This window comes from Macaca nemestrina, chromosome 3 (genome assembly GCF_043159975.1).
Source record: "Macaca nemestrina isolate mMacNem1 chromosome 3, mMacNem.hap1, whole genome shotgun sequence".
Lineage (NCBI taxonomy): Eukaryota > Metazoa > Chordata > Mammalia > Primates > Cercopithecidae > Macaca > Macaca nemestrina.
The window spans coordinates 144,222,311-144,245,202 of NC_092127.1; the positions used below are offsets into that span (position 1 = coordinate 144,222,311).

The window sequence follows — 22,892 nt, forward strand, 5'->3', positions numbered from 1 at the left end:
AGAGTACAATTCAGGTTGGGCCATGAAAACACTACAGTGACAATCTAGATTACCTTTTGAGGGAATCCAGTATAATGAGTACTAAGTATAACTGACTGTCCTCTGTTCCAGCAAAGAAATATACAGTTTACTGCTGGTGGGTTGAAATACATTGATCGCAAGTCAATGCATCCTTTTCCTAACACTTTTTCTTTAGGGCCACCCTCTTGATTTCTCTAGTCCTATCATTCTCAATCGCATCAGTCTGGCTACCTAGCAGAAATATACCATTACTTCCCACTCACCCCCTCGAACCACCTTCTTTTTGTTTTTGTTTTGTTTTGTTTTGTTTGAGACGAGTCTTGCTCTGTTGCCTGGGCTGGAGTGCAGTGACAGGATCTTGGCTCACTCACTACAACCTCCGCCTCCCAGGTTCAAGTGATTCACCTGCCTTAGCCTCCCGAGTAGTTGGGATTACAGGCATGCACCACCACGCCTGGCTAATTTTTGTATTTTTGTAGAGACAGGGTTTCACTATATTAGCCAGGCTGGTCTTGAACTCCTGACCTTGTGATCTGCCTGCCTCGGCCTCCCAAAGTGTGGGGATTACAGGTGTAAGCCACCACGTCCAGCCTACCACCTTCTTGACTTACACATAAAATGTGGATGACCATGAGGAAGCAGCAGATATTCATTTCTGGCATCTGACCTCCACTGGGCTCATATTCATTTCTTTTGTACTCATGACTCACTATTAATGTTCACAACCGAACTCTTCCACGTGGCAATTATCCCTGCAACACTACTCCCAGGTGCCACTTTGTTTGCTACTTCATTATGCTGCAGCCTCATGCATAAGATAAACTGGTTTAAAAAAGCACTGCATGTAGTTTAGATAACTGTCAACCTCCTGATTTTAAAACATTTGTTAAATCAAGAAATGACTTCACAATCCATCAATCCCAGGGCACAGCTATGATACAAGTTGCAGAGTCCATTTAGTCTTCCTTTTCTAGCCAAAAATTTCCAAAACAATATTCTTCCAGGTAAATTATGATGCCTGTATCAGAGAAAGGCACACAGGCTGATTCAATGCTAACACGGTCCTTAGGTTAAATCTCGAAAAGAGGATGGCCCCAGTAAACCTACAGATATAGAAAGGCCTAGGTTTATGGCTCCATTGCCTTTTAAAAAAATACCACAATATCATTTGCTGAGATTAATTATCTGAAAATTAAATGGCATTTACCTACAAGTATAAGAGCCACAGTTTTTTTTTTAATAGAAGCAATTTTGTTTATTACAGTATATTACAAAAACCCAAACGAAGAGATACTTGCTTATGAGGAGAATAACAACATATTTGGAAATGGTTAATTCTTGCATAGTCAAGGTGTAAAAAGCATACACAGCCTTCTTTTCCTTTTCTTCTCTATTTGTTAGTGTATATTCTGCTGAGTAATTTAAACTGGTCCATTAGATGACCTCTATTTTTCTCTACAGTCATGGATCACCCTGAAATCACTAATGAAACACCTATGTACTTAACAATTGAACCGTCAAAAATCCCACCTTCCATACAGCATTTAGGTTATCAGTTTAGCAAATGCTATTTGGTAGTATGTTTGTCACTCAAGAGAAATGTCTCTTTTTTGGAATTCAAAGCTGTTCAAGGATGAGTTGAGGGTTATTTCAAATCTCTCATTCCTATTTCCCCCTTCTCTTTTACTTTTATAAACTTGAGTTACATTAAAAATCTATGTCCAGGCATGGTGGCTCACATCTGTAATCCCAGAACTTTGGGAGGATGAGGCAGGAGGATCCCTTGAGCCCAGGAGATCGAGACAACATAGTGAGACCCTGTCTCCACAAAAACTTATTTATATGTTGACTGAGACAGAATCTCACTCTGTTGCCCAGGCTGGAGTGCAGTGGTGCAATCTCAACTCACTGCAACCTCCACCTCCCAGGTTCAAGCAATTCTCGTGCCTCAGCCTCCTGAGTAGCTGAGATTACAAGTGTGTGCCACCACACCCAGCTAATTTTTTGTTGTTGTTTTGTTTTGTTTTTGTTGTTGTATCAGTAGAGATGCGGTTTCGCCATGTTAGCAAGGATGGTCCCGAACTCCTGACCTCAAGTGATCTGCCCACCTCGGCTTCCCAAGATGCTGGTATTATTAAGCATGAGCCACCATGCTTGGCCTCTACAAAAATTTAAAAATTAGCTGGGCACCTGCAGTCCCAGTAACTTGGGGGAAACTGAGGTGGGAGGATTGCTTGAGCCACGGAGGTTGATGCTATGGTGAGCTCCGATGGTGCCATAGCACTCCAGACTGGGTAAGAAAGCGAGAACCTGTCTCAACAAACAAAGCAAGCAAACAAACAAAATCTATCAACTTCAACTGTTTTATTCAGTCCTTTGTCCCAAATGTCATAACAAATGACTACATGAGAGTTAGATACTACTTCTAATAATTATGCAAATATTTCCCAGTGTATTACTCAAACTGGTTTCTGAACACCTTCTTGGAGATACCTTAGTTATAGCATATACTATCTGGGGTAGAATCCCTTCTCAGCCTTTTGGCTAGAACAAGTGCAGAGTAGAAAATACGTGTTACAAAGTTGAAGTTTCACAGTAAAGCCTGTTTACAAGAGCAACTCACAACTATATGTTACTACTTTACTAAACAGAGCTTGATATGAAGAAGGGACTTAATCTTCTTTGCTAAGTCTTTCTCAGAAAATGCTGAGTTTTCGGTATAAACAAATTTAACTTGTTTGTGTCCAATAGAATAGTTATTAAAAAGAAAAAGAAACATGGCCCAATCACATACCGGACTACTGTGTAGCAGCTGAAAGAAGATACAGCTACCTGCACTGACATGGAAAGGTTTCCAAGACATAAGAGAGAAAACAAGCAGGGTGAAAAATACTAGGTAAACACACATGGGAACAAAAGCCATACACACTACTTTCTATGAAGACCTGTATACGTAGGAGCAGCTCTGGAAGGATACACACAAAATTGACAACAGCTGTTACCTTTAAGAGAGAAGTTGGATTGATGGAAGTTTTTTGGCCTCTTTTGCTTTGTATGAATTTTCGAACAAAATCCAAGTGAATATATTCCTATATTACTTGACATGTTAAAAATAAAATGTTTTAAAGCTTTCCCACAGAATGGGATTTCTTGGATAACACAGGCATGAGACATGCACAAGAAAGTTATTTTCACTTAAAAAAACCCAACAACTCTAGGCCAGGCGCGGTGGCTCAAGCCTGTAATCCCAGCACTGGGAGGCCGAGACGGGCGGATCACGAGGTCAAGAGATCGAGACCATCCTGGCTAACACGGTGAAACCCCGTCTCTACTAAAAAATACAAAAAACTAGCTGGGCGAGGTGGCGGGGGACTGTAGTCTCAGCTACACGGGAGGCTGAGGCAGGAGAATGGCGAGAACCTGGGAGGCGGAACTTGCAGTGAGCTGAGATCCGGCCACTGCACTCCAGCCCGGGCGACAGAGCAAGACTCCGTCTCAAAAAAAAAAAAAAAAAAAGCCAACAACTCACTTTAAAATATTCATTATTCTGTGCCTCAGCTGCTATTCCATGCATGCTATCATTCCTACATCATGCACCTTTTCCTCACCCCTTCCCGGGATCCACACAGAAAACACTTTAGCTAGAAATTATTACTTCTCTTCAGGGTACCACACAATTGTACCAGCTGGGAAGCAATGAGCAGAACAAACTGCTGAATGGGGGCAGCCTGGGTTCCACCCCAGAGATTACGATCGACTTGGTCTGCAGTGCATTTGGGTCACAAGATCTAGATGCGTCTCAGCTGATCCTTGTATAAGCCAAGTGTGAGAAGCAATACTTTACTGGCATATCTGCTGAAAGATTTTCATTCCGCAATTTTTTTTTTTTTTTTTTGAGGTGGGGAGTTTCACTCTTGTTGCCCAGGCTGGAGTGCAACGGTGCGATCTTGGCTCACTGCAATCTCTGCCTCCCGGGTTCAAGAGATTCTCCTGCCTCAGCTTCCCGAGTAGCTGGAATTATAGGCATGCGCCACCCCGCCTGGCTAATTTTGTATTTTTAGTAGAAATGGGGGTTCCTCCATGGTGGTCAGGCTGGTCTCAAACTCCCAACCTCAGTAATCTGCCTTCTTCAGCCTCCCAAAGTGCTGGGATTACAGGCGTGAGCCACCGCACCCAGCCTATTCTGCAATTTTAAAAAAATTTATTGGGGGAAGAGGCAGAGGAATGTACAGTCAGGTTGTTAGCAAAAAACTGCCTCAAAATATCATGGAAAAATGTACGTAATAGAGTATGGGAGAAAGCTATTCAACAACTAGTGTGTGAGCATGGGAGACAGTGTATGCACGCCACCTCTTTTAAAAGTTTCCTGCTGCCATTTGATTCCATTTGAGAAATCAAGCTTTGTGTTGTTAAGCACGGTTCCTCACTGAGTCATGAATTACTAAATATGTACTTATTCTTTTTTATAACTTCAAATGCCAGTGACAGTAATTACCTGGCAAATAAAGATAGAAGTTCTTATTATAAAGACCAGCCCCTTAAGGAAGAGAAAATTGCATTCTATCCACCACAGTCATTTGTCATGTAATTCAATCATTAGTTTCATTTCATGTTTCTTGCAGGCAAGTCCTAATAAACCACTTCATTTTGGGCAAATCCCCAGGGGAGAAACATATTAAGCCAAATTATGTAGAACTGTCCTGGCAGATTCAGAAGAACCTGACTAAATTATATATAGGGCACACCTGGATTCACTGACTGCCAAAAGGAAAAAAAAAAAAGTCCCAGGCAAGAAGCAACAAATCCCAACCCAGGCTCATATTCCTTCCAGTAGAGGGAAATAATTTTTCCCTATTCCAGTAATTCATTTGTTCATTCATTCATTCATTGACTCATTCATTCAAACACTACTGAGAGAATACTAAGTGCCAGGTACTGAGCTAGGAGTTAAGGAGGCCAAGGTGAACAAAGAGGGCACAGCATGGGGTCTAGAGAGGAAATCAAGCAACAAAAATGCAAGCACAGTCATCCCTCAGTATCCTCGGGAGATTGGTTCCAGGACTTCCCTGCAGATGCTCTCACATCTCTGCTATAAGATGGTATAGTATTTTCATACATCTGCACATCCTCCTGTATACTTTAAATCATCTCTACATTACTTATAATACCTAATGCAACATAAATGCTATGTACATCACTGTGATACTGTATTGTTTAGGGAATAATGACAGGGAAAAAAGGGCTATGTATGTTCGGTACACACTTAATACTTTTTGAATATTTTCAATCTGAGGTTGGTTGAACCCATGGATGCAGATCCCACAAATACAGAGAGGGGGCCAGCTATACTGACTCATCACAGAGTGCTAGGAACCACTATGAAGGGAAGAGCAGTGAAAGCCAATAATGGGAGAGGGAATGATCATAGTTGGGGTGCTGAAGGAAGGTCTCTCTGAGGGGAGACACCTAAGCACATGACTGATAAGGAGCCTGATAGCCAAAGAACTGGAGGAAGGACATCGGTCATACAGTTTCAGACCTGAAAGGGCATTAACACAAGGCAGTTACTTCTATGATTTATAGAGACGAGGAAGGAGCAAGGATTTAGAGGACTAGCCAAAACACACTCAGATAAACCAGCTGGCAAGTGTGGATTTGAATTCTGAATACTGAATAGAATACGGAATACTGAATAGAAGCAACTAAAGAAACAGGTTCCCTGTGAAACCCAACCTGATCAAGGCAGGTGACATCTCTCCACTCAACCCTTAGTTTAACCAGTTCCTCAGTTAGAACTGGCTTGTCTTCTTATCTCCTCTTTTCATGCTCAAAACCATCTGAACTTCACAAGGTTTCTATCAAGATTGTTATTAACACAGGAGTGTTGAAAAGAAGCCAGGGTCACAAGGCTGTTTGGCCCTTCTCTCTGTTCTACCCAGCTCTCGAATAGCTTGATTCTGTTAAACAAAAAGACCAATTTTCATCTGGTAAACACAGATAGAAATGATTTCCCCTTTGACTCCCGCAATAAGAAGGACCATCCATTTGGTATTTTCAAAACACCAACATTTTATCTTAAAATAAAAAGATTTTTAAGGTGTTTCTTTTGGAAAGAACTAAGTTATAAAGGCAATAGAGGGAAGATAAGATGATTGACATATAATGTTAAGTAGCTAAAGACAACCTAACTGAAATGAAAACTGTCTGACTTAGGTCTCAGCCTTCACACAAGAAAAAGCCCTTATGATGTCACTAATCTTTTGAGCAGCTTCAGATACATAAACCAAGGTCACTGAGCCAGCACTGACCCTGCCGAGGAACTCCCAGGCTAACCCTTCTAATATAAGATTTGCTACAAAACTGCACCATGATGCTTAATTTTTGCCTTTGTAAGCAAGGGACCTATCAATTCATACCTGGCTGGAACCTGTAATAGGCAAACTGGCAAAATGATTATAACCATCATAACTTGCACAATGACTCAGGAAATGACTCATTCAGCCCGGCAGAAATAATGGCTGTCTCGAGCACTTGGGTTCATAACAACATAATGTCAAAAAGTAACAGTAAAATGGTTAATTCCATTTTCATGAGAACATAATACAGGAAAGCCCATACACATTTTTCAAGAGCTAGCCTTATATAATTTTAGTCTGATTTTGTAAAATGGGGAGAAATTGTATTAAAATGTTTATATCTATTAAGATGCCATTTATTATTATCTAACTAGCTGTGTCAAACCTTTTTGGAAGGAAAAAAGGTATAAGTAAAATTAAAACACACTTGCAACATAAATCCTGTGCATGAGTTGACATGAACATAGCCCCAAAGTTATTCAGATGAAAGTTTTTAAGTTTTTCACTTAATTTCCTCAAGAATACACTTCCCCTTTTCTCACAAAAATTACAGCTGGGCACAGTGGCTCACACCTTTAATTCCAGCACTTTGGGAGGCCAAGGCCAGTGGATTGCTTGAGACCACAGGTTCAAGACCAGCCTGAGCAACACAGTGAGGCTTTGTCTCTACAAAAATTAGAAAAAACTAGCCAGGCACAGTCGTATGCACCTGTAGTCCCAGCTACTAGGGAAGCTGAGGTGGGAGGATTGATTAAGCCGGAGAAGTCAGGGCTGCAGTGAGTCATGATGGTGACACTATACTCTAGCCGCCTGTAATTCCAGCACTTTGGGGAGGCCAAGGCCAGTGGATTGCTTGAGCCTGAAAGTTCGAGACCAGCCTGGGCAACATAGTGAGGCTTTGTCTCTACAAAAAAATAGAAAAAATTAGCCAGGCACAGTTGTATGCACCTGTAGTCCCAGCTACTAGGGAAGCTGAGGTGGGAGGACTGATTAAGCCGGAGAAGTCAAGGCTGCAGTGAGCCATGATCACAACACTATACTCTAGCGTGAGGAACAGAGCAAGACTCTGTCTCAGAAAAAAAGGATAGGGTATCAAGTTATACGCTGCAGCATACTACTGAAAGAGTTCTCAAGGAAGGTTATTCATAATGGAAAATGCATTTTAAGATGAATGAAATGCACCATCATTGCCAAATGCTTCACCTACTTTTTCCAGGTGAAAGTGTATCTGTGCCTAAACGACTTGTTCCCAGAAGTTGACCTGCAACATGGAAACTACAAGGACATCCTTGCCCAGCAAGTCTCAACACAGAATACCAGCCCTCCAGACGTGCTTCCAAAAGGATAACCTTGAATTTGCACAGCTAGTAGTTAGTGCTTATCAAAGGCTCAACTGAGGGAAGTGATATTTAGGAAAGACTATCTAAGAGACTTCCTTTTAATCTCCACCTATACTAGATTCTATCCTTAAATCAACTTCTGAGCGCTGGAAGACTTGCCTCATTTCCTCAGTCTTCTCCTCCCCCAAGAATTACCTTTGCTCATTCACACATGAATCTATGAATTCAGTTTCTGTCCAGGAAGGTGTTGTAAACACCATAAAGAACAGTTTCTAGGATCTCATTCTATGACCCTATACAAAGTTCTTCAGAAGAAAGTTTTTAAATTTTTCATTTAATTCCCTCAATAATCACTATACTTCCCCTTTTCTGACAGTGAGTATCACATGACCAGCTGTATTTCCCTTTTACCTGGAACTTAAACTCGTACCACAGCAGTCCTGTCCTCCTCTACTCATTCTCAACAGAAGCATATTTGTTTGCTTCCTGCCACAGCCCAGAATGTCTATTTCTATTTATGATTTATTAATCTACCATTTATCATTGGTTAATAATTAATGTTATTTACTATGTATCCACCAGTGTTTATATCTATTAACATGCCATTTATTATCTAACTAGCTGTGTTAAACCTTTTTGGAAGGAAAAAAGGTAAAAGTAAAGTAAAATTAAAACACACTTGCAACATAAATCCTGTGCACGAGTTGACATGGACATAGCCCCAAATTAATCACATAACACTCTAGATCATATCCCTTTGAAGTGGGATGTTATAATCATTCTCACTTGACATACTAAACAGACCAATATGTGATATGGAGGGCTTGCCCAAAGGCAAAACAGAGAGGAAGCAGTGGAGATTAGGATGCATAATTCAGCACCATTTCCCACCCAGGCTCTGCCTGGGAATTCCAGTGGCCGTGCTAAATTCAGGTTACCAACCTCTTCGCCACTGGCTATCCGGTGAGCCAGATCTTTTAAGTTTCTCATCATTCTTTCATCCCGAAAATCATAGGGAAATGTTTCCGTCCATTCCGTGAGGAGTTGAAGGATTTTGGGTGCAATTTTTCTCATCTGGTTCTAGGGAAAAAAAGCAAATCTAATTCAGTGATATTTATTACTATGGACTACATCAAATAAATAGTTACAAACAGTGTCATTGAGAAACTTCTAGTGCAAAGTCTTTAGGGATGAAGAAGAAGCTCCAGCCCCTCTCCCTCCATGTCAATGCCAAGTGCCACCAACTTAAGGCAGGACCTAGGGATCCTCAATTGCATTTAATTAATTTACTTTTTTCAATTTTTACATTTTTAATGTCTTTGATTTTTGAGACAAGAGTCTCACTCTGTCCCCCAGGCTGGAGTGCAGTGGTGCGATCTCAGCTCCCTGCAACCTGCCTCCCAGGTTCAAGCGATTATCCTGCCTCAGTCTCCGGAGTAGCCGGGATTACAGGCGTGTGCCACCACAGCCAGCTAATTTTTGTATTTTTAGTACAGACGGGGTTTCACATGTTGGCCAGGCTGGTCTCAAAACTCCTGACATCAGGTGATCTGCCCACCCTGGCCTCCCAAAGTGCTGGGATTACAGGTGTGACCCACCTGCACCCAGGCTGCATTTGATTTATTCTGTATTCTTTATTCTTTATACCATTCACAATTCCCCTTGCATAGCCGCAATGCCATTTATGCACTTCAGCCTGGGGATAAGCCCCGGTTACTTAACGAACCAACTTCACAAAAATCTAAGCCATAGAGTCAGCATTCCTAATAAAACAAACTGTAATATTATAATATTAAAAATGTACCATTACCTTATCACTATCAGGATCACTTAGTCTCTGGTGCTCAACACATAAGTGGCAAACTTTGGCCATTAGCTCATAAGGATGCATAAATAACCGAGAACTGAGTAGGAAGGTAAATATGTATGTTCTCTGCAGCAAAAGAAAAAAGTCATCATTGTTACATTCTCTCTAAAATTAATATCTTGCCTTTATACTATACATCTTATTTCATTAAGTTCTCCTGATCAAGTTAATATGCTGCAGTTTCAAAAGTAATGCCTACTAGTAGTAAAACGGTGTAAGATTAATTTCTCCTTTACCTTCTGATGTATGTTTTCCCTTAAACCATACTAAAAATAACAGAAGTACAGGATAAGTTTGGCTCCTGGAATTATTCAGAGCACATTTTCACATCCATCCTCAGGGAGCCAGGATACCAAGACACATAACTCACTTTAGTAAAGAAGAATGAAATGCAGCCCAGAGAGATAAATCTTACTCGAATATACTACCCATACAAAACATGGTTGTGTGTCCAAATACTCTGTAACTCAACGGAAACCAAACAATAAATAACAACAAAAAAACCTACCTACCCAATGCACATAACACTCAAGAATTCTCCAGGGTGTCTAGCACGTCACACTAAAGTGTCTGTGTCAGAACATTCAAAGGCAGGCTTTCAAGTAACCTATTTATTTGCTTAAAGGCAAAGCAATTTAATAAAGCACAATATAACACTATATACTTTTCTTTAACCACATTGTCTCCCAAGAAGCCAGTAATGAAGTAGTGCTTATTTGTTATAACAATTTCAGACTCCCATTGAAAAGACAAATTCCATGGGATTTTTCTTTTTTCCTTAGGCGCCTTTACTAGCTCATAAACACTTACAGGGCTGAACAAGGGATTCCTTTTACTTCTGATTACAAGTTTTCCCTGTGTGGCAACATATCTGAAAATGCCATGTAACAAAATACACAGAGAGATAACTCAGTAAGAAACACTATGGTGAATTACTGTGGCAAGCACGAACTATCCTTTGCACCCCAACGTTATCATTAAATTTATAAAGACAAATGAATGCAGTCTCTAGATATTTTCATGAGATCTTTATCAATAACCAGCTGCTCAGCAAATCTCCTACTACTAAGCTCAATTCCATAGAGGTAGCTGTAGCACAGGGAAGGGGAAAAAGTCATTTGTCCCAGAAAGAAAACCTGTGTTTGACTGCTGATGCTGGGAGTGAGACCATGAGCAAATACTCAACACTCTGAATTAGTTTTCTCCTCTCTTCCCTCTTGGAATTACTGTAAAGACTAAGAAAACATATAACAAATTCCCAAGATTAGAAAGTGCTAGCTATATAAGTGTAGGTTACCAAGGTAAAACAAAGCAACCATGTCATCTGATGTTGAATCTATAAAGAATTACATCTTGAGCATAAATCTTGTTTTCTCTTCCATATACCTTCCTTGGTTACATTCACTTTTCTTAGCATAGTGCTGGTCTTGGAAACAAAAAAGGCATTACATATTCTGGGAGCATCCAAAGTTCTCTGACATTTCTATTTAAGGACTAAGCTATATGCATGAATCAACTCTACAGATACTTCATTTAGATGGTATCAGACTGTCTACAATGTAGTAACTAACCTGAAAAGAAATTGATATGCACAGTACACCAAAATCTGATCCTTATCCAGGCTCAACTTGATTTCAATGCACTTGATAATCAATATGCAATTTCTTATTAGAAAAATTCTCAGCAACCTAGAGATAATTATGTATTATCTATGGTCCCTGCCTACTGTACTGTAATTTCTACTCGTTGCCAAGGATGTGTTTCAGAGAAACATGAATACCTACATCTGGATAGTAATCCACATTAGGTACTAAGTGCTGGATGAGTGCTTCCAGGGATCCGGAGAGGAGGTTGTTGTCATGGTAATACAACCCTCCACAGCTGTCCTCTGCAGACTGATAGAGGTTTCGATTGTAACCACTGCTGTCAAACATTGCTGAAAAGGGAGGAGTCTGAGGCATACTTTCCTAAAAGGAATAAAAAAGAAGAAAACATAATGTCAGCAATATGCAGTATGAAAATAAAGGTAAGCTTTAATAGGCACCAAGATTTAACAGTAATGAGAGAATAGGCAATTAAAATAGTAGTTCAGCTTCTGACACAATATCAGAGCCCATCAAGAATCAAATTGCTCTCTGAGTACCACATGTAAGCATACTTTTGAGTACCACTCCCATTCAATCAAATATCACACAACGCTTAGACCAAGGGGCCCACTCTGGACTTAAACTCAAGTCTCTGGCTGTCATATTTAGATGTCACTCCTTCAGATCAGATTGTGAAAGGGGCAAGGGAACTGAACTTCGATTGCTTTATCGCATGGAGTCAACAATTTTCCTAAGGTGGAAATGTGTACACCTTAAAATTTGGTTGGGAAAAGTTACCTAACACTGAAGATCTATCTGAAGGACCTGAAGACAACCAAAATCGAAGCTGAAAACACGAAATTGCAAAGTAGGCCTAGAATTAAAGTACACTGTGTGCGTGTTTATATATGCATACGTGTACACACAAGATTTCATGTAGACTCCTCAGTTTTCACTGAAAGATCAGATGCTGTTGACTTTCTCCCCTTTGTGTTAAATTCTCCTGGGGCTGTGGGGTGGTATCTTGTAAAGCCTCAGTTCTCAATAAACATGCAGGCTGAGAAGGCACCTGATTTGGGAACAAGGAGCACTGTGACAGTCCTGAGATAAGTTGCTCCTCTCCATCTGTGTACTTTGCAATTCACAAAGGCCTTGTCAGAGGGTGCTCTGCAGACGGCAGAGGCTATTAAGTTATTACTTGAATTCCTAGGGATGGCCCCCGGCCCTGAGAACAGACTCCCAGTCTCTGGCACCACGTCTGCACAATGGAGGCATTGAAGAGCTGCAGAGACTGGGGGATTCAGAAGGCAAACAATGAGGGGGAGCCATACTCCAAGTCATGGACTGACGGGGACAGGGCGTGTGGAGGCAGCAGGAGGACACAACCTGGACTAATCTTTCTTTTCAAGATGCCAAAAGATATTTGCATCTCAATGTGGGAGGGGCGTGGAGCCCTGTCTGAGAAGTCACATCCATCACTCCTTGAGCATCTGTTCCAGCTACAGCTGATGGGTATACAGAGCATCACAACCTGTGCACGTGCCTCAGCAGGGGGCGGCCAGGGGTGGGGCATTAAGAGAAAACATCCATCATCAAAGCCAACCTGGCCGGTGAAAACAGAATTAGAGAAAAGAAACATCAAGAGAAATAAACAGGAAATAAAAACCAACTTCATTTCTGGGTACTTTGTCCCCTCCACAAACCAGTGCTGAGGGACAATTTAAAGGGATCCATGAAAAAGCCACAAATGGGAAGAAGGTGTTGACTGAGAACCACTCTATCCACAGGGATTTGTGACTACCGGGGTCATTGGCTCCATGGCTCTCCTTTAGGTAGCACATAGTCATAACAGCCAAAGGGTCAGGCACTATGGGATACAACATTAACACAAATAGTCTGCACACACCCTTAGTTGGCAAGACCTCACCTGTAGGAACTGCAGTTAAATAAATAAATCATTCAATGTTAACATTTTATAAGGCAATAGACAAGGTACATTTCTTTCCTCTTCAAATTGCCAGGTTTCTATGAGTACAACTCCTGTGCAATATGATCATTGCAAACTGGCCATCCTTGGTGGGAAGAAAAAGAGCCAGTCTGTCCTTGCCCTGAGAAACTCATAATGTCCTCAAACTAGGAGGCAGGGACCTGAGATTAGAGGCACCTAAAAGCTCCCTCAGATAACTGAGAGAGAACTCTTTGTCTGGATTTGGTTGCCTCTGGCTTAAAAAAGCTTTAAATGGTTATAACCACAGTGTCCTTCACATACAGCATGAGGAACGTCATGCCCTTGGAATCGGGATTTTTTTCTTTCAGGAACCACACAGTTTCCTTCATTGGAGCACTTACTCATTGCTAGTACACCCATTCTAACAAAGCACTTTTGGGAGATGGTTGGCCAGGATTTGGAAATTCCAAAAAATCAGAAAATCATATTCAAAGGAACCACAGAAATCACCTGGCCCAGGATCTGGAAAACATTTCATTTCACTTTCCAACTGCTATCAATTCAAGTGGTTGTCTAAAGGCCTGAGGATGAGCAAGGAGGATATGCAAGCTGTAACTCAGTGGGAGAATGCAGGTTCTAAGTGATTAGCAATGACTGTCAGACAGTCATGGAAGGAGACGCAGCCCATGTGCCATCACAATCTAGTCCAATCTCCTCTTCTTATAAATGTGCACACTGAGACCCAAGGGGGTAAGGTGACCAGGCTAAAATGACCCAGTAATGAGGCCACAGCACATTGCTGCACTCCTGCTGGATGGAACTCCCCCGCATCAAGTACTCTCTGGCCATGGGCTAATTAGCAGTAAGCAAAATGGTCATGGGCCACTCAGATTTTGTTTTCAAGGAATCAGCACCAAAAGCCACCAAGTATTTGCACTTCTTAATTATTTACTCCTGCAGAGTAGACAAGAGCTCGGATCTGGACAAAGATTCAGATTTAATGAAGCCCTAATTCTGGCACTTAATGGCTGTGAAATCTTCAAACCCTCAACACCACCAGGTATGTTTTCCATCTGTTATTTCCAATTTTGCTTATCCCTTCCAAAATCCTAAATAATAACAAAACTACTTATCTTCTTTAGCGCAAGGTTCTTCTTAGAGCATTATGATTAGAGCAATGACAAAAGACTGTGTATTGTTTTTTGGAACTATATCACTCGTAGTATTTCTTTGAAGAGGTGCAAAGTATCAATACTTAGAAAACTCCCTCCAACAAGGGACCAAAAGAAAATAATGCAAATAGCGATAGAAACCAAACTGAGGTAAATGAATAAGGGTTATGGCTTACTGTACTTAAAAATCAACTGTAAGAAGAGAGTTATGTCACAGGCTATTTTCTGCCTTCTAACAAGCCCAAAGTTATGCTGCTAATTAGGTGATTTCATTTTCCCATGAAACCACCTTGATTGCTGACCTTGCACATAGCAATAACCAACTCCTGAGATTCAAGTCACTTCAGTCCCTTATTTATTATGCACAATAGTCTTATTTTTCTACCTCCCCATATACTCCAGACAGAACCTTTTCAATTCCTTAATCCCTTCTTCCTTCGTTAGTCATAATTCTTCTCACTATGGGATACTGTGTGCTGGAGAATGTCTTCACATGTCACAGCCCTTTACTCTCTGAAGCCCCCCTCCAGGTCTCTCTCACGACATCCGTGATGCAGAAGGCTCTGAGAATTTCAATGGCTCCATTTGCGTAATTGTTTACTGACTACAAATGCCTTCCTGGATTCTACAACCACCTCATCTGGCAGGCATCCTCATCTTTTTTTGACTACATAAGCAGCTGAGGTTCAGAAAAACTGTAATAACTAGCTTGGGGTTAGACATGGAGTAAGGGACAAGTAGGGTTTCAGAGTTAGGTCTTCAGATTCCAGGTTCAAAATTTATTACACTACATCACGATATGCTGCAAATGGTCTTCTTTGAACTTCTGATGTTTAATCATTAAACGAAAATCCTGTCAGTCTGTCTCAAATAGTAGGCTATTAGGATAATTCACACGTTTTACATGTTCTACATAAATCCGTGCTCCAAAGAAGTATTAGTACCATTAATTACTCTTACTAAAAAGTTCAACTGTCAACAGCAGTATTTAAGCTACTGGCTTTTGCCATCAAAGCATGGTCTCATCAAGACACAGAGATTCCAGAGATTCTAGTGTGGACTTTAAAAAACATTAAAATATCCTCAAAACTGGGATGTATGTAAACAGTTGAATGGTAAGAAAACATGTTTACTTAACAGTCTTTTTAAGTGATATATGCAATGACAGAGCATCTAACAATGGATAGCCTCTTAGACTCAATGAAATATAGTAATATTTGCTCATGTGTATTTTATAGATTTCCAGCAAAAAAAAATTTAATGAAAGAAATGACCAAGAGAAAAATTATGGCTCACAGTATTCATCACACATTGCTGGACAATGTCTAACAAGTGGCCAGTCTAGCTGTTTTTGGAAGGATCAACTGCCTGTGTAATAGACACGCTTGATAATCACAAGGAAAAATCAGCAGAATGGTACAGAAAGCACTGTTTGTGGAACAGAATTCTAAATAGCTAAGAAGACAAACATAGTAGTCTGTTTTCTCTAAAGTATCTTCCCTCTTGTTAACCACACACCAGGAGCCACTGTTTGTTCTGTATTCCTCGGGTCTTTTGTTTTAACTGCTTCGGTTCTGGAATTGAAAAGTGAGGACCAAAAGACTAAATATTGGTTTAGCTCTTGTTAAGGAAATAAATCCAATATTCAAAGCACTGGGCATGAGAATCCAGACAAGTATTTATCCCTGGGCACTATTAACTCTAAGAATCACTTCCTAACGATTTCTCCAGGGGAAGAAAGGCTCAGGGTAAGGTTGCTCATAACCCGTAACTTCTATTTATTTCATTCAGTCAGTGCAGTTCTCATGCCTTCCTTACTGGCAGCAAATCTTTTCCTTTCAGCTTCCACAACTAAAATTTTCTGTCTCTGAGATCCTATAAACTCTCAACTTACTCCTCTCTCCACTTTGCAACACAGCCTCAAAACTAGCCTCTCCACTGTCTGCCATCTGTCGTTAGTACAAATTTTGCCTAACTCAATATACCTATCAATGGGGACCAGCTAACGAAAAATTTTGTTTAGGAAAAACTGACTCTTCTCCAAAATTAGAATATGTGGATGGAACAGCAAGTTAAATACTGGCATTAATTTACCATAAAGTCGAACTTCAAAGTAGCTAATTCCTTCAGAAAAAAGAGATTTGTATGAGACATAAGAAAAAGCTGCTGACTTTGTTCAAATCCTACCAATAATACATAAAGCAGAGAGCAGGTTCATCTCAAAAGCTATTCTCACCTTATGAAGTTGCATTTGTAAGTCAGTTCTTTACAGCTCAGAATATATTCAATTCAGTCAGTGGCTCTTAACTTTTTAGGGAGATCACAAATCTCTCCCCATCACCACCCCCAGAGATATTTACACACCAGTTTTCATATACTTTCAGGGAATTTACAGACCCCAGATTTAGAAGTCCATGTACAGAACCTAGATATTACTTCTCTACGCCAAGGAAGGAGAACATGGTGGCTCTGACAGTAACCTTGGTCTAACACTTTCAAGACTGGCTCCTTAGAAATCAAGAAATTCTTAGGCCAGGCGTGGTGACTCACACCTGTAATCTCAGCACTTTGGGAGGCTGAGGTGGGCGGATTACCTGAGATCAGGAGTTTGAGACCAGCCATGGAGAAACCCCATCTGACCAACATGGAGAAACCCCATCTCTACTAAAAATACAAAATTAGCTGGGCATGGTGGTGCATGCCTGTAATCCCAGCTACTCGGAAGGCTGAGGCAGGAGAATCGCTTGAACCTGGGAGACAGAGGTTGTCGTGAGCCAAGATAGTGCCATTGCACTCTAGCCTGGGCAAAAAAAGCAAAACTCTGTCTCAAAAAAAAAAAAAAAAAGAAAAGAAAAGAAAAGAAAAAAGAAAAAGAAATCAAGGAATTCTTGTATTTTCAGGTAGTACCAATCAAACTGAGTTAAAAGAATAAAATAATCATAATTATTTTGGCTTGGGTACAGCTATTGAAATGGGCTTTTTCTTTTCTGCATAAATTGAGGCAGTACTTTAGGATGTGAGGAGATGCAGGGAGATAATGGGAAATAGATTCTGGTTTTAAAACAATGAACCAGGGGAAAAGAAAGTGTAGAGCCATCAAAATTAGCATATAGATTACAGGTTATGCTGGAAAATCTTCCAACAGGAAGTCAAGATATACCCAGCCCAGGTATACAAGATGAATGTTCTTTCTTAAAATTAATTTGGGAAGTTGAAAAGTTAGTTGACAGACAAGACATCTTACAGAGGCAGCTAATTTGGTCACAAAGATAGATCATGTTCTTCCAAGGACCCTGAAAAAGTTCAGCCTGACATTGATCCAGCAGCAAGGAAGCAAGCTCTGGGTGATTTACGATATGAATGGATTTGAAAGGCATGCCTAATGGTTTCAAACCCACTAAAGCGCCAGATGAAAAGCTGCCTTTTTCTAAACAGCAGACTGTGTTTGAATTAGTGACTGCTTTCGCACAATGTTATTTATGATGAAGCAGGTGCACCAGGATAGGGTGGTTTCAGGTGACAATTCAAATTGGAAAAGAGGTTGAGGAAAAGATGGGTATGGGAACTAAATCAAAAGCTATCCCTCAATGTCTGCAATAGGTGCTTTGTAAATCTCTACCAGAATGTCGAGTCAGCATTTCCTCTACACTTGAAATGAGACAGAAAATGTAAGAGTCAGAGAAAAAAAGGTTTATTTTTTTGATCCCTATTTCATCATACATAGAGTGCTTCAGTGAAATACCTAATAAATCCAATGCCTTGATGTTGACCATAATATTTTAGCTTCTGTTCAAATATTGGGCATGTGTTCCAATTAAAGAAAAAGAAAAAACACTTAAGTAGACGAAGGCCTCCGTATCACAGCTGAACTTTGAAAGCATATTTGTTTAGTGGGGAGAGGTTTAATTTAATATCCTGGAATTACTGGTTCCTGAATTCCCATCTAGATGCCAGAAAAACTTTGCCCTTTGGTGAGATTCATCTTCAACAATTTGTTTCTTCCTTTTCTCCCTTGAAGTTGCATAGATCTGAATTAAGAGTTCACATATTTCAGCTTTACTCCAGCTGTTATCTCAAGTACTTGCAGCCTGCCTCCTTTTGCCCTGCTAGAATACCAAGATTGACTGCACCTTCATAGGGTGTATCTAACTATGGATTTGAGCCAGGGTGAAAGGTAAAAGTCAAGTTTCTGACACTATCTAAAACATGACTTAAGTTTGAAAATGTCTAGATTGCCAGGTGCGGTGGCTCACACCTGTAATCCCAGCACTTTGGGAGGCCGAGGCGGGCAGATCACAAGGTCAGCAGATCGAGACCATCCTGGCTAACCCGGTGAAACCTCATCTCTACTAAAAATACAAAAAATTAGTTGGGCATGGTGGCGGGCGCCTGTAGTCCCAGCTACTGGGGAGGCTGAGGCAGGAGAATGGCGTGAACCCAGGAGGCAGAGGTTGTAGTGAGGCAAGAACGTGCCACTGCACTCCAGCCTGGGCAACAGAGCGAGACTCTATGTTAAAAAAAAAAAAAGAAAAAAAAGAAAGAAAATTTCTAGATTATCTTCTCATTTCTGTCCTCATTCAGAGGAAGTCCTAAATCAGAGATTTCTAACAGCATCTCTGGAAACTGCAGAAATGCTACACCTCTGCTTACCTCCTTTACAAAAAAAAAAAAAAAAAAAAGGTATCATATTGAGAGGGTAAACAACACAGAGAAGACAACTCAGAGTCAACTCACATCTTTGGTATGTGAACAGACAGAAACTCCAAGACTCCAAGATAAGTACCTTCTTTGAAAGTAAGTCCCACAGGCTTAGTAGATTTCACAGTTAAGGGAGAAAAAGAAAAAAAAATCAGTATTTTTGAGGAAGGAAGATCCTATTTCTCTCTGCAATGAAACAGTGATATTATTTCCTGATTTATCGGCATCCATACAAAAAGTGAATTTGCATTCTGTTTGATTTGTCTTAGATGCTACTTAAAGATTTCCTTACTAATTCCTAATTGATGGAGGAAGGGGATTCTGACTCAAATAGTTTACTATCTTTGGTTTCCTCGGAAGAAAAACAAAGCTAAGATTTGTCATCTTTTGTCTTGGGGATATGTTGTTAGCAGTTTATTAAAACACAAATGACATTTCAGCACATAACCTGGAGAGTCAATTAAAGCTCTTCTATGAAGTAAATCTTTACTACGTGGGAACTGAACCCAGGACATATTGAATGTAAAGAATGTAATGCATACACTCTTTATGCATTAACTTTTTATCATCTACATCTTCCATGCAGTTCCTAAACTGGACAGTAGATGGCTCCTCGTTCCTTGTCTTTCAAAGGGTTGGCACTTTGTAGCAGTAACAGTGCTGATTTAGAAAAGCAAAAGGATAACTAGAGTTATGGGGAAAATATATTGAGAAACTGGTATTTGTGATCTTGGCATATTATTGAACTATACAGCTCATACTGTACAGGTGAAGACATACTGGCTAATGTTATTTGGTCATAATGCCTTACATTGTAGGTGCTCAACTACAATGAGAATTAAATATTTCCTTTTCCTAGAAGAATAAAAATGATCTTCTGGATAATCAAAATCACCATTACCTAATTGAGTGCTGTCAAAAAGAACTTTCTGGGATACTGAAAATGTTTTTCTTTTGCACAATGCAATAGAGTAGCCACTAGCCACAAGTGACTACTTAGCACTTAAAACGTGGCTTATTGCGACTGAAAAACTAAATTTTAAATTTTGTTTAATTTTAATAAACTTAAGTTTAAATATTCCCATATGACTAGTGGCTACCATACTGAACAGCACAGATATGAGTAGCTGAATCATCATTTATACATGGTAGATCTCAACACAAATAAAGTAATATCATATGGAGAACATTCTTTAATAAAAGGTTTTATTTTTCTATACCTAATTCATCTCAAGAAAATGATCTGATACCTAATGGGGATGTTTATTAAAAAGTAGAGTTTTCTATTTATATTTTAGTATGTAATAGGTTACTGGGATAATTTTCCAGCTGTGAATTTTTGAAAAACTGTATTCATCCCTCCCCATTTTTCTCTTTTAGAGCAATAGAAAGATGTTGGTACTCCAGGCGAATTTGTACTTTCTCTGGGTTAAACTAATTTTCTAAGCAGGGTTTCCTAATAAAATTTGAATCAACTGAATTATTTCCAGACACAGGCATACCCTGAAATGAAATAATAAATATAAACCTAAGAAAAAATGGTTGTTCAAAACAAATTTAAAAATTTAATGGATAGTAATATTGATTTAATAGGCCAAAAAAAATCTGACACCAACCTTTTTAATAATCATTTTTAATATTCATACCTAGAGAAGAACAGAAGCAAAAAGCAGTTTAATATTAAACTTCTACATAAATTAATCAATAAAAAGAAATTTCACTCTCCTCTCTTCATTTCCACATACCTAGAAAGTAGGTGAACATCTAACTGCAAATCACTTCACCCTTCATTAGTCCACCCCTAAGACAGGGTGTAAATGCATGAAGCAGTAGTACAACAAAATAAAGCAGTTATGACAGACCTAAAGAAACTCATAAATCACTCCATTCAACTCCGCACAGTCGTTTTACAGAAACTGCAGGCATAGAGAAAAAATAAATCACTGATTAGGGCTCCAGATCCGCCAGAACCCAAGTCTCCTTATTTCCAAAGCAGAAATATGTCCGCAGCACTAGGCTACAACATCTGTCACTTTAGGATAAGCAAAGGTTGCATGGGTCTTTTTTGTAGTTTTAACTGGAGAACCAAAAAGGACAACTATAGGTCTGAAAAAGTGAGGGGAGTGGGCTGGCAATACCCAAATTCAACTACTACTAATACAAATCCCATAAATCTTAAACAGCATTTTCAGTGCAATTGGCCTCTTTAAGAAGTCACAAAATGTTTTCACAGCTTTTTCATTTATTATGTGTGGCGTCAGAATCAAGATTCCTAATCCCTGCTTCAAGGATTCTAGATTCTTCTCCCAAGCAAAGGAAAAGACACTCCTTTCACCCATCTCCTTTCCAAGGAGGTGCTCTCCTGGGGCCATCCCAATGTTCCTCCCAAGTCCAATTCTTCCAGGTACTCTGTGGATATTGACAAAGCTGATCCCAACACTCTTGAGTCATACTAGGGATCCCAGTTTCTCCCCTTCAATTTTCTTACCATGTCTTTTTCCCTCAGAAAGGTGTATTGAATTGTTTTTATTTGGTCTACTGTACTCTATTAACTAGTAGTTAATTTTAGGGTCTAAGAATAAAATGTTATATAAGAAGTGTTATTAAAATATTTTGATTAATACATATAAATACATATGTGTCTATATATACATTATGTGTATACACACACGTATAAAAAATCCATTAATGCTAAGCTGTAGCGGGTTAGCGGGAGACAATATATGTGAATGTTTTCTGGTGATTCCCAGGTATTAGATGTGGTAGTATCAGATAAAATATCCAATGGAGCACATAAAATGAAGCAAGACTGAAAATGCACCATAGGAGAAATAAATTCTAAGAATGTAACACTTTCTTAGACAACTGGAAAGTGCAAAGCCAGTATACTTAGTAGTCAGAAATGTTGCCACCTCCAAGAAAACAAAGGATTGACCCGACATGCAGTGGAAGAATGCCAAGAAACTTGTTAATCAGTGGCTGATCTCATCTTCACCAGAAAATCTGCTTGAAAGGCATAATATAACGTTGTTTGTAAACCCTGATGTCTGTCAAAAGTGCCCTAAGGTCCTCCTCTCTAGCTCCACCACTGCCCCTCACTTAAAAAAATAAAATTACCTTTAATGATAGGGTTTAACAAGCTGCCATTCTTCTTTTTTCTGTTATGAAAAACTCAACAGCAAAGAATTTTTATTTTTATTTCTTTTTATAAAAGAAATCAACTCTACTTTTGTTCTAAATCTCATGGGACCAGTTATTTTCACCCAAATCGCCAACCAGGTACACACGCTGCTTAACTGTTAACCTCCTTGTTTCTTAGAAGAGGCTTATTGCCATGGTCCAACTATGTTTTAAATTAAGGCACAGCCGTCACATGCCAAGCTCTAGCTACTGTTTTCAGGAGGAAAGGGCAATTATTCACCCCATCTGAGTGTGACTGTGCCAGACATCATTCAAAAGTGCACCACCCTGATCCCTAGACTCTTCCCCTTTATGCACCCAGTTCAGAGACCCTCCCCTCGGCCATTAGACCATCTGAGCTAAATATAGATCTACACACACCAGCAGTTCCTGATCGTCGTCACATGGTGCTGCTGACGAAGGACTCCTTGGAGACGCGTTCGGTCCAAACACATACACAAATTTGTGTGCATATTCATCGATATACACCATATCCACCGAATTCATCAGGGAGGATGGACACATACATCTACATTCCGAAGAGAAAATCGCAGTCTAGACAATCTCCTTGTGTTATGTGCCACACTTGTGCCACCCTCGGCAGTGTCAGAGGACTAAGCTACGTTGCTTTTTCCTGAACTGCGCCGATTTGGTTGGGGCAAGACAGCAAGCCGTATTGAAATGGTACGTCCATACACACACACAATGGCGCGCGCACCCCAGC

General features: G+C 39.9%; 1 protein-coding gene across 11 annotated transcripts in view; it reads right to left on the reverse strand.

Moving 5' to 3' along the window:
• Window positions 1-22,892, reverse strand: part of LOC105463327 (RasGEF domain family member 1B) — a 789,062-nt gene that overhangs the window by 21,424 nt on the left and 744,746 nt on the right. For 10 of the 11 annotated variants that reach the window (XM_071093572.1, XM_071093570.1, XM_071093568.1 and 7 more), the window contains 3 exons: window positions 11,369-11,551; window positions 9,528-9,650; window positions 8,660-8,797 (listed from right to left, as the gene is read on the reverse strand). In XM_071093572.1, coding sequence (XP_070949673.1) covers window positions 8,660-8,797; window positions 9,528-9,650; window positions 11,369-11,551 — 444 coding nt within the window. Of the gene's footprint in view, window positions 1-8,659; window positions 8,798-9,527; window positions 9,651-11,368; window positions 11,552-22,549; window positions 22,844-22,892 lie in introns of those variants that run through there. The other variant, XM_011710358.3, reaches the window with a different exon arrangement.